We start from the raw sequence: 12,789 nt of genomic DNA on the forward strand, positions 1-12,789 counted from the left end.
CAATGGCTAAACCCATAGAAACCAGTCTGTATTTCTTTTGTGTGAACTGGAAATAAATTATGACTTATGTTCAGAAATACAAAGAACCAGTCATTTATGTTATTTCCTAGTTTTGAAAGGCTCTCCTATTTTCACAGTCAAGCACTGTTTACTTAACCTTGGCAAAGCAAGGCTTTGGGGAAAAAGTAGTGGTTTTCATTTGGCCACCTGATGCGGCTAGGAAAAATAGGCAGGCTTTCATTCATCTAAACCCTTTGTTATGCCTGAATGCAAAGTAACAAACTTTAGGGTAAAAGTAAACTGAGAACAACTACTCAGAGTGCAACTCATTTATTTAATTAATTATACCACTTGAAAAGAGAGGGTGGTTGATGCCTGTTTGTATTACTTTGGAGGACATAAGGGTAGATGAAGAGCCATTTCAAGTTACTTCAAGTCACAATGAAATACAAACTTCACTTGATCAGTATTACAAGGTATATTCACTACTCATCCAACATACAGGTTTAAATTACAGTTTTGGATTCAGGCTAAATGTAATTTGAAAAATTTATTTTTTTAATGAGATAGAGGGTAGGACATCCAAAGCAACTTTTGGGAGTGGCTAGAGCTAATTATTGGACAAACATGAAGCCAAGCTCTGTCTTTTCCATACAATATTCAAATTAAATAATTAAAAACATTTATTTAAAGGTTCCCAAAATGAGTCTCAGAAATAAAAATGTCATCAGTAAAACAAACTACTTTGTTCTTTCTTAGAGTTTAAAATCCATAATTCTCTACTTCTGGATTCCTAACATGATTGATAAATGAAATTTAAAAGCATTCTGTTTTCTAACCATTAGCATGAATGTGGAATAATTGCTGCAGGTGACTTAGCAGTTAAACTTATGTTCATGTTGTAAGAGAAGGTACAACACTGAATAAACTTCCAGGGTGGAGTGCAGCTGATATACCAAGGGTCCAGTCCACAAAAGTTCCCTAGGCAACTTTAGAGGCTGGCAACATCAGGAGATCCTGATGTGCTAACCCTGAGAGAACAGTACATAGCAGAGTGGAGACAACACAACCAGGCTCCATGTTCTATGTGAACCTGGTGTACTATGGTACTGAGAAGCTGCATTGTTCCTGCCCCAAGCGAGAACTGAACCAGAACTGAACCAGCAGTTAATCATTTTCCTGTCAAATCATGTATTTTGGGCAAACTTTGCCCTTTATAGTACCTTTATAGTACCAAAACACATCTCATTCACAAAAAGCTACCTGCCTCCAAGGTGCGACCACCCCTGACTGAGTGTGCGCTCTGAATTTCTCATAGTCTATACCTTTAAGCACAAAGCAAGGAATATTTACGTCAATCACCACAAAGGTATGTATTTCTAGAGTTACTCAAGCTGCCCCTGGTAGGTGAAAATCATATAAAAGTGGCCTAAGAGCAAAGGTGTGTTAGGGAAGATACCCTCACAAACCATCACTGGCTTCTGGGACCAGTCAACAAGCTGAGCCTCTCTTCCCACCCACGCCTTGGGTAAGATCTGAACACTTAGCTATCCCAGGAAACTTAGAAACCTCTATAGAAAGTCACTTATGTTGCTATAGTACTTGAGTAGTTTAATGTTGTTTTATAGGTAGTTTTGGGTTGTCTTACGTTGCTATCTTACTTGCACGTGCTTCTGTAGACAGTGTATCACCACCTGGGATTGAGAAGAACCTGCTATCTGTGGCCTCAGTAAACTGCACCGTTCACTAACCCAGCATTGGTAGCTCCTACTGAGCACAACCAAACCCCTGAAGTCTGGCCATGCAAACAGGCTGAAGGAGCTTTGCCCTGCTTGTGCATCCGTAATCGTGAGAGTTCAGTATGTTGAACATGACCAAACTTCCAGTGCTGAACCGGGAATCACTCAGAACGTGAGCACTGCTGATCCCACAGCCCTTCTGATATCTGAGGACAAGCTGGAACTCAAGGGTTGGTTTTTCTTTCCTGACAGATTCCTTTACCCATTTAACCTGACAATGAAAAACTGGCTTTCCCAAAATTTGAGGGACCAGAGGAGGTTCCAGATAAAATTGCCAGACCGGACTGATCCAATGTGGGTCCCCCACAGGGTCACAAGTCCTGCCAGCAAACTTGCTCCAGAATAGGATCCTCTCTCCATGGAAGAGACCCATCCTGGAGCAGTTCATGAAGAACTGTAGCATGTGGGAAGGACTGACGCTGGAGCAGTTCATGGAGGACTGTCTCCTAAGGAAGGGAACCCAGGCTGGACCAGAGAAAGAGTTGAAGGAGCCATCCCCCTGAGGAGAAAGGTGTGGCAGAGACAGCCTGTGATGAACAATCCCCGTTCCCTGTCTCCCTGTGCTGCCTGAGAACTGTCAGTAGAGAATTCATGAGTAAAGTTAAGAAAGAAGGGAGGGGTGGGGAGAGGTGTTTAAAGTTTTTGTTTTATTTCCCATTGCTCTACTCTATTTTCCTTGGATAATAAATTAGATTAATATTTTCTAAATTGACTCCGGTTTGTCCATGATGGTAATTAGTGAACGACCACTCCCTGTCCTTATCTTGACCCATGAACCATTTGTTACATTTTTTCTCTCCTGTCCAGAGTCCCTGAGAAAGGGACTGACAGAGAAGCTTTGGTTGGCACCTTGCCTCCATCCAGGGTCAAACCACCACAATTGCAACTCCAAAAGTACAAATAAATACATGAAACAGAACAAAACAAAACCAAAAAAATCCCTACAAGCTTAGTCCTGTTTCTAAGAATTCAAGGTTATTATCGGCCCCATGAAACACTGCCAGAGTCACTGGTATTCTGCAGCATTTGGGGGTGAAGCTGTTTCCATGACCTTGTCCTATCTGATACCTGCAGGGAGAATTTGACCACCATGTCAAAGCTCATGCAGCTAACTTCCATCTCTCACTGGCAGTTCTTTTCCAGGTGATGTTATTAAACACCTTACACAGCTGGCATCTGTGCTGATGTCATCCAATCTGAACTGGCAGTATGTTGAAGGCACACAGCTGGAAGGTGAGATCACCTCCATGTTTTAAGGAGCTGAAGGCATGTGTGCCTGTCACTAGAATTTGTGACCAAGCTGCTCCTACATGTTTTTATTATGGCAGATGGCAGAAATTATCTTTTTTTTCATTTAAATGTCAAGGACAGCATTGCTATTTATTTCAAATTCCCTATGTTATTTTGACAACATGTTATCACAGTATTAGACAAATGCAAGACAACTTATGTTGGCCAAATCATTTAATCTGTTGAAGATATTTCAGGCCCCACATTACTGGATACATTTTGGTTATAGGACAGGATCAGTACTCTGCAACGTGACCTAGCTGCGCATTGTTCTCCAAGTGGAATTTGACCTTAAAACCTTTATATTGCTCACAACCAGTCTAGATTAGAGTGCAATCTCTCTGTGCCACAATACTATACAGACTTCACCTAAAGCCTCTGCAATGAAAGATACTCCTGCTACAAGGGCCTTAGCTGAAGAAATACCTCCCTTAATTTCTCCAAAACACCCAAGATCTGTTGTCCGTGGGAAGCATCTTCTCTTTCACGTAGTCTTTTCAGAAGACAATTTTGTAGTAGAGGCTTTTTGTGCAGGAAGAGAAATATGCTCTGAACTATTGGCTTCTTTACCATGCTTGGTTATTTCTGCGTTGAGGTTGTCAGCACCTCCTGGCTATACTAGTCCTGGAAGTGCTCGTAAACGGTCATTGTACTCAGATATCAGAAAACATGATAAACAAGGTCATTGTTAATCACGTGATTAAATGAACCAGCAATAACAGAACAAGATTGGGACTAGCAAGGGACAAACTTGGCTGGCAATTAGAACAGTGGCTGTAAATGTTTTATCTTGTTTTCATGACACTAAAACATGTTCTACTCTTTTTGCTGGCATTCTGAAAACATACATACATTTCACAAGTATGAATGATGTAAAATAGGGAAATGACATTTGCAGCACTTACAACAACTCTGGTGTACACTTCTTCTGCAAAATCACTGTCTTTGTATTTGGCTTCTGTTGGAAATGTGTAGGTAGACAACCACTGCAAAAGAGGTAGATCTACTCTTGTACCAGCAAATAAATATTGAGGGGCATGAATATGTGTATCAACCATTCCTGGCATAAAGAATTCACTAGAAAGGAAAGAAAAGAAAATTACAATAATTAAAAATGTCACAAAATTTTCCATGGCAAGTAGTTTTGCTTTAAACAATACATTTGAGAAAAATCCACCATTTAATATACCAAGTACAGATTATACTTTCTCTTTCAGCATCAGTGTATCAACTTGTACTGTACCATACTTCTTTTATGGTATGAAGCAGTTGAATAATAACTGTTATACAGATTCATATGTAGCAAATGTAAAGAAAAACAATATAAGAGCAATTATCTTTAATATTTACCCAGACTAAACACCAACAAATAAAGCCAAACTCACTTCACTAAACTAAGATTACTATACCATAGAATCCACCTGAAAAAGAGATTTGGGCACAGTCTTGCTTTCTACTATGGACACAGTTGGAATGTTTGTAGCTGCCAGACCATTATATTTACAAAGCTGAAACTTTCTGTTTCCACTGCACTATCTATGTGTGTCTGTATATATATCCAATCACTTAATTTCAACACTTAATGGAAGAACAACCACTGTGTCTACAAATTATGGAATCACAGGCTGGTTTGGGTTGGAAGGGGCCTCAGAGATCACCTAGTTCCAAGTTCCCTGCCATGGGCAGGGACACCCTTCACTAGACTAGGTTGCCTATATTTGAGCACCTTGGTCTAGTGAGAGGTGTCCATGCCCATGGCAGGGGATTTGGAACTAGATGATACCAGAGGTCCCTTCCAGCTATAATCATTCTATTATTTGTTTAGCTTTTGTTTTACTCCATAGAGTACAAAATTTCTCTTGTTCCTCTTCTCCCTGACTACTGAATGAACAGTGATTTTGCCTCTTTGTAAATCCCCTTCTTCCTGTTTTCCTGCATATTAGTAATGCTGAAAGATATTTCTCAATCTGATCCATATTTCCAGCACCTTCTATTTTCCTCAGGCTATTTCAAGTGGAGAAAACATCTGATGAGTCACATATTCTGTATGATTTGCCTTCCAACAAAGCATACAGATTTTTTAACAACTGAACACTAAAATGGTGCTGCAGCTCTGGATTCTAAGCCACAAGATGTTTACTGTTGTGCACCTACTACACACAAAGCATAGTAGGTGCAATCCAAAACCATTTCAGTTAACCAGCAAGATGGGAAATTTCACTGGCTGAAGAAAAAAAAAATGTTTAAACTGCAATATAGTTAGAAATCCAAAACTCTCTGTTTATGATGTTTAAATTTTCTAATTTAATTATTTTTTATTAGGGAGCATGTCAAAGACCATGCAACAGAGTTTTTATGTCTGCAATGTTTGTGTTACCTAAATTTACTAAGTCTAGAGTTTCAAGCTAGTTAGGCACAGCCCAAACAAACATCTATGAAATGCAATTTCCAGAAAGAATGTAATTTACTTCTGTAAGCACAGAAGAGGTCATGTATGAAAGCTAAATATGGCATCTGTTTTCTGTGCAATGTAAATCAGCCAGCATAATTCAGCTATGGCTGCAGTCCCCAACCAAGGAATGCAGGAAGTACATGGATCATCCACTCTCCAAGTCCCATCCAGGATGCAGGAAGCTCTTGGGTTAAGAGCTTTCAGAGAGCTGAAAGGAAATTTTGCCCATGCGTCTGGATCTAACGTGCTCTCTGCCAAAAAGTATTCACAGAGACTCACATTACTTCACTTAGAGAATAAACTGTATTTGGTGAAATTAATCTAAACAAAACACATACTGGTTACTCAGTTCTCTTATGTCAGATGTTTTGAAACCCCACTTCTTAGCCAGCTGCTCTTGCTGATCAGCTTGCTCCAAAAACACAATCTAAAAGAAAGAAAACATAGTTACATACTTTAAACCTGTATCCCACATCAGCTTTCCATAAAGGCAAAACAAGCCATATCTTAAAACGGATTTTACATGCTTACTACAAAGGTGATAGGTTTGCATTGAAATACTTGTTCTTCCTGATGATCCAGCATAATTTTGAAATGCCTACTCACCATCCAGTGAATAACCACACCCACTTCATAAGTTTTAAGAAAACAATTAATTCATTCTCATGGGCAGACCTGCACAGACTTCGCTGTCCAGTGGCCCTCCTGTAACATCCCACCACGCTGGCAGTACAGTCCTTCATTACAGAGGTGTGCAGCAGCCTTACAGAAATGCAATTACAGTATTCAAAACCAGAGGGATTGAATTAATTGCTTTGCCTAGGACTGACTGGAATTGAGCTAAGTATTTTCTAATTTTCTGCTCGTGTCATTAATGTTTTTTTATTTTATTTTATTTTCTAAGTGCCTAGGAAAATAAAAGAAATGGAGGTAAAAAAATTCAGATAGTATTTTCATTTTCCAGAACAGACTAAAAGCATGCATAAGATCTCTGTTTATTTCAAAAAACCCTACAATCTGGAGCCCAACTGAGCACCATTTAACTCTGTGAGGACATTGGCTGTACTGTTGCTGAGTTTCTGTTGTCAAATCAGAATTTTAGCACACTTTATTTTTAAATTGCATGGTATTTTAATCTGTAAAATGGCAGCAGAACTCCCAGCTCTCCAATAAACTGGGAGTCTAATAGCTGGGAGTCTAAGAACTGCAATGCCCTCTCGAGGGTCCAGGTAGGATCTGAATTTCCCTAACTTTTGACAGAGTAGAGGATCCTGATGCCTCCCCCAGCCAAAGACTTTCCATCCTGGGCTTTCAGGAATTCTCTCCTAACCATAACTTTCGCCAGCAACCACCTCATGTACTTCTAAATCCCTTGGTATAGGGAGCTTGCTCCTTCATGATCAAGGGAGTAATCTTACTGCTATTGGCATCCTTCTGCTTCTGTGAAGATTCCCACACTGAGGGCCTGTATCACCCTCATGACAGCAGTTGCTAAGGCAGCAATTAAAAAAAAAAACATGTAAAGGCAAAATCAAATAGTTCTAAAAAGGCAACAGGAAGGAACTAAGGAAGAAGATCAAGAGGACCAAAAAGAGCACTGTTTAGCAGTTGTTTGCACACCCATTTTTTTATGTGTCTGACACTACCTTTTGTATTTTCCATTTTTTTCTACAGAGAAAAATAAGCAAAAGCTGCTAAACTGTAAAGAAGAAGCTATTGACTGCCTGGTCTTTTAAACACATATACGCCTTATGTGATTTACATTGTCTAAAGAGCAGGTGTTATATATTTTTAGTCAGAAAAAAACCCTATAAAAATCATACCACATAAATAAATACCACGATAGCAAAAATTGAAAGAATATTGTACTCCAATAATACTTCACATGAAGCAGCATCTCTCTCCTTCTAAAGAGGAATACAGCCAGAATAATTAGCTATATATCTGCAGAGGGCTTACAGTACAGACCTACTGAAATTTCTGGTAAGCAATAAAGAAAATGTCACTCAGATACTGAAGTCAAAATGGATGCAGAATGAGTAATGTTAGAGCTGCTGAAAAAAAGGAAAAAAAAAAAAAGAAAGAGAGAGAGAGAAATATGAAACACCAGATGGCAAATTCTGGAAACAGGCGTTGCTATGGAAAAGAAGTGGATATTATACACTTTTAGGGTGCAAATAAATAAAACACTTAAACCACGGAAGAATGGAGAAAATACATTTCAAGGGAGCTGGACACATGAAATCAACCCTAAACCTAACACCTGGTCCATTATGGTCAGATCCAGCTATAGATGAATCAGCAGGACATCTATACTCTCTTCAAACAAAGTTCCCAACAGAACTCCTTGGTCACACAAGAGACGTTCCCTGTTGCTTTGCATTGTGTTTGCTCTGGCCACCTTTCTAACATGGAGTGCTTTAAAATCTTTGAGGTTGGCTTGGAAGTATGCTTGAGTATTTGCTTGTACAATCTAGGTAACCAACCTAGTGCACTGGTCCTTAACACTGTCAAATCAAGAAAAAACTCTATGGCACAGAATCACCACTGAGTCAAGAGAAGTGCACTGGCAAGACTAAGACCTTCAGCTTGTAAAGAAAGATGTCAAACACAACAACCAGAACTTTGAGAAAGGTGTGTCACAAAAAGCAGGACCAGCAGCTGCTAACACCAGTGCACAAACACTTCAAACAGTTCTCATCTGTCACCCACATAAAGGGACAAAAGGCTCCAAAGATGAGACCTCCCTACCATGATGGGTCAGGGGTTTTTTATTCCAAGATATGCCCAAAGCTCCTCCATTGATGCATAGCTGGTCCACTAATCTATGCATCAGCCTTCATGCAGTAAACTCTGGCTGCCTCTAAGCACCACACTGCAAATAAATTAACTAACAAAAGAATGCAAAGTGAATGACACTGGATGAAGGAACACAGGGGGTTTTGATCCAAGAGTGCCTGTGTTACTTTGTTTCTGACCATGACATTCATGGATGAACATGAGTAAGGGGTCCGTCCTTCCTTCTCCTCCCACATGCTTCTCTTCCTTACCTGTTCCCACAACTATAAGCTGATACTTGCAACTGGGGACTTCTTGCCTAGTTCCCCAAATCAGATTGTGAGGCTAGATGAAGAGGTAGACGCACTTACCAGATCCGGCTCCTGAACAAACAGCCCAATCTGCTGAGAAAGGCTGAGCAACGAACTCCAGATGGATATTGGTGCTTCAGTACCTTCCTCCTTGTACAGCTAACATACATCACTTGCTATCCCAGCTGGCTTAAATCAAACACTTATGTCTGGCAGTACTTAACAATATTAACTCTTATTCCACAACTCTAGCTCTTTTCATGCCATCAACAGGAGCTTTTATATTAATACGTGCTCTATTTACTTAATATTCTACTCAGCTAAGTTAATTACACCAACACTTGAATGATAACTCACATTTTGCACCTGTCTCTATTTTCTTTACTCTGATGAATTCTACAGTTTCTATTTGCCATTCCTCACAAGCGGCACCACTCTGCTCTTCAAACTGCTTAGTTAAACACAGTCCTTATTTTGCTAACTTAATGATAACCTGGATCTTCATACCTGACAGCAGCGTTTTCCTTGCTAAAGCTCCCTTTTAATCTACAAGGAACACACAGAGAGCTGGCATTTCCTCTGCTGCCTTCACCAGCCAAATATCCCCATGTGCTGTGGGGGCCTGGGCAGTGCTTCTGTGGCACCGGTTGTGTGCTCCTGTCCCTTGGAAGACAGGCAGGGACTCACACTGGAGAACAGGGCCTGGTTGTTCACAAAAGCTGATGTGCTTACCCTCTCAGAGTCTGTGCAAGAGTATTGCACGGTGGAGTTAGCAATGTCAGGGAAAAGAACACCTACTTAGTTAAACTGAGTTCTTTGGGAGCAATACTGAAACGGTTTTGGTGTAAATTTGGAAAATACAAGTAAGCAGCCTTGTAACCATCTGTTGTGGGTTTGCCTGGCAAGGTTTTTTTGGGGGAATGGAGGTGGGGGGTGGAGCTGCAGGAGTGGCTTCTGCAAGAAGCTGCTAGAAGCTTCCCTGAGGCCCAACAGAGTAAATACCAGCTGGGCTCAAGGCCGGACCTGCTGCTGACTAAGGCCGAGCCAGTCAGTGACAGTCGTAGCACCTCTGGGATAATATATTTAAGAAGGGAAAAAAAAACAAAAATGGAACCAGCCACTTTTTGCCACCAGAGGAGGGAGTGAGAAGATGTAAGAAACTGTGCGGGCACCAAGGTCAGTGAAGAAGTGGGGGTAGGAGGTGCGCCAGGGCCTGGAGAGAAAGATGTCCCTGCAGCCTGTGGAGAAGACCATGGTGAAGCAAGTTGTCCTCCTGCAGCCTATGGAAGGTGATGAGGAGTAGAGTTCCCACCTCCAGCCTGTGCAGGACCCCACACTGGAGTGGGTGGAGACACCTTAAGGATGCTGTGACCTGGTGGGAAACCCACACTGGAGCAAGCTCCTGGCAGGGCCTGCAGCATGGGGACAGAGGGGCTCACACCAGAGCAGGTTTGCTCAAGGGACCTGTGACTCCATGGGGGACCAGGCTAGAGCAGTCTCTTCCTTAAATACCCCAAGGAAGTGACCCACACTGGGGCAATTGGTGAGGAGTTGAAGCCCCACGGGAAAGGATTCACATTGGAGAAGTTTGTGGATGACTATCTCCTGTGGTTGGGACCGCACGCTGAGCAGGGGAGCAGTGTGAGGAATCCCACTCCCAAGAGTAAAAACAGCTCCTGATGAACTGACTGAAATTCCCATTCCCTGTCTCCCTCTGTGACACCTTGGGGGTGGGAGAAAAGGAGAGAAATCATGAATAAAGTTGAGTCCAGGAAGAAGGGAGGGATGGGGGAGGTGTTTTAAGATTTGATTTTATTTCTCATTATCCTACTCTGGTTTTAAGGGGTACTTTGTTGGGGCGGGGGGGTGGTGGTGGTAATAAATTAGATGGGTTTTTTTTATTCTGTGAAAATTGTGGAATGATCTCTCCTTGTCCTTATCTCAACCCATAATCCTCCTAAATACATATTTTCTCTTCTGTCCCTATGAAAAGAGAAGTGATAGAATGATGGTGGTGGGCATCTAGCCTCCAGCCAGGGTTAAAACACCACACCACCATGTCCTTGAAAAGCCAAGTCATCTTCTGTGATTCCAATGGAGGTTCTGCATAATGTTAAATTATGAGTAATAAGCTAAATGGTCCCAGAATTCACTGTATCATAACCTGGAGTAGTTATGATGCCAAGAATTTGTATTACAAAGAGAAGAACCTGAAAGTCCTTGTTGATGTACTCTGGTGGGATTTTTACTTTTGGACAATGGTGGTTTACTGGAAAATTTTTTTAAAAAACCACTGTGTGGGAATGTGCCAATTTATGCAAGGAAAACATCATCCATTGTTCACTAGGAGAAGGGGCGAGAGTCACTGAGAGCACAGATCCCTAGGTATAGCTTCCTAAAGTACTCTTTTTTCAAGAAAATCACTTAAATGTCTTGATTTCCTAAGGATGCTGATTAGGGACCCTTTCCCAGAAACTGCCATTAGTGAGAGGGAGTGGTGGGGTGTGAGTTTCTGCCTCCTGCACCTGAGTTTCGCAAACTGAACCCTTTTTTCATTCAGCTCTATTGGTTTTAGTTGACACCAGCCAACACGTTGTTATGTAAGAGTTTATTCCCCCTCCATGCCTCAAAACACAGCTTCTCATAGACTTTGCTACACCTGGTACCGAACTCCTCAAGAGCTGTGTCTTGAGACAGGCCTTCATGGACCAGTACAAACAGAGGAAATAAACAGCCTAAGGGCTCAAAGTGTGTTTTGCACAGATTTCCAGTGCTACTGAAGCTAAACACGCTGAAGCCCATTACTTAGCCACAGGAAAGAAAATGACCTTTTTTATCATTGTTATATAGAGGGCAGCTATACACGTTATCGACTATAGCAATCTGCCTACGCACACTGCACTCTGCAAATGACTTCCTCCTTGGATATTGTTAAGGGAATGAATGATACAGCTTCCTTGCGGGAATCGATCCTGCGTTATAACCTGTGAAGTGCAATGCCTGCTTTAAACTTGGCTTGTGCCACTAACGTGCCCAACATGATCACCTTCCTGACTCTGTTACGGGTTTGCGCCATGGTTTTTCCTGCGACAAGGGAAAAGACCCAAACCCACGTCTCTCTCACTCAGAAGGCTGTGCAGGAGCAGAGGGGATAACTGCAATTGCCCACAGTTACTATTTTGATACTTAAGAGATGAAAACCACACTTGTGAAACTGAAAGAGAACTGCGAGAATCTGGAAGAATGCCTGGTCCGGGCACTCTGGTGTTTTGGAAACACTCGTCGCATTTCCAAACCGTATTTAAGCTACCTGCGCACTCGTTCCAAGGAGACGGCATGCCATCCCAGCCATCCCCAGCTCCGGCAAGCACGAAATCCCCTCGCGGCTCCTGCCTCTTGCCGACAGACGCCGAGCACTTGGTGAAAAATTTCCACTTTCTCAGGCACAGACCGCCTGACACGGCCCTGCCCCTCACCTTCCCTGCAGCGGGACTGGGGACCGAAAAGGGCCGTTTTCACCCCGAGCCAGGGGGACGCTGGGGGAGAGCGGGACACCTGGAGCGGGGCGGCTCGGGCATCTCCCCACGCTTCCCCTGCCCCCCTCCCTCCCCGCGCCACCCCTCTCCCTCGCCCCCCCCGCGCTCACCGTCCCGCTGTCGTTCACCCCCAGAAGGTGTCCGTGGAGGATCTCCATGGGAGCAGAGGAGCTGGAGTGCACGAAGGTCCCCTTGAAGACGTGAGCGAGCGGCGAGCGATGAGGGGAGCCCATGTCGGCGGGAGGGCAGGCGGCCGCCGGCGGGTCTCGCTTCGCCGTGTTGGAGGCGCCTGGGAGCTGCCACCCAGCAGGCTGTCACCCCTCGGTGTCTCCCGCTGCCGGCGGCGGCTTCCTGGAGCTGTCACCATTTCCCCACCCCCCCCCCGGTGACTTTTTTCTTCGGGGAGTGGTTTCGGCGGAGGGAGGGCGGGAAGCCGGGCCGGAGGCGGGAGTTGCCCGCGGGCGCGGGCGGGGGGCGCTGGGACGCGGTCGAGAGGTACGCGGGGTCCTGTCCCGTCCGTCCCGCGTCATCCCTTCCCCTCCCGTCCAAACCATCAGCCACCCCCACGGCCGGACAACACCCCTATCCCCTCAACCATGCATCCTCCACCGTGTAAGAGGTGC

The 12,789-nt window shown here is 43.3% G+C and overlaps 1 protein-coding gene across 1 annotated transcript in view; it reads right to left on the bottom strand.

Annotated features, from left to right (window-relative positions):
* Positions 1-12,533, bottom strand: part of GDA (guanine deaminase) — a gene marked incomplete at its 5' end in the record, with an annotated part of 31,497 nt that extends 18,964 nt beyond the window's left edge. The window contains 4 exon segments of the mRNA XM_084278549.1: positions 3,995-4,166; positions 5,880-5,968; positions 12,277-12,434; positions 12,437-12,533. Coding sequence (XP_084134675.1) covers positions 3,995-4,166; positions 5,880-5,968; positions 12,277-12,434; positions 12,437-12,533 — 516 coding nt within the window.
* Positions 12,534-12,789: the final 256 nt, after the last annotated feature.

The sequence above is a fragment of the Gallinula chloropus genome (assembly GCF_964237585.1).
Source record: "Gallinula chloropus genome assembly, chromosome: Z".
NCBI classification, from domain to species: domain Eukaryota; kingdom Metazoa; phylum Chordata; class Aves; order Gruiformes; family Rallidae; genus Gallinula; species Gallinula chloropus.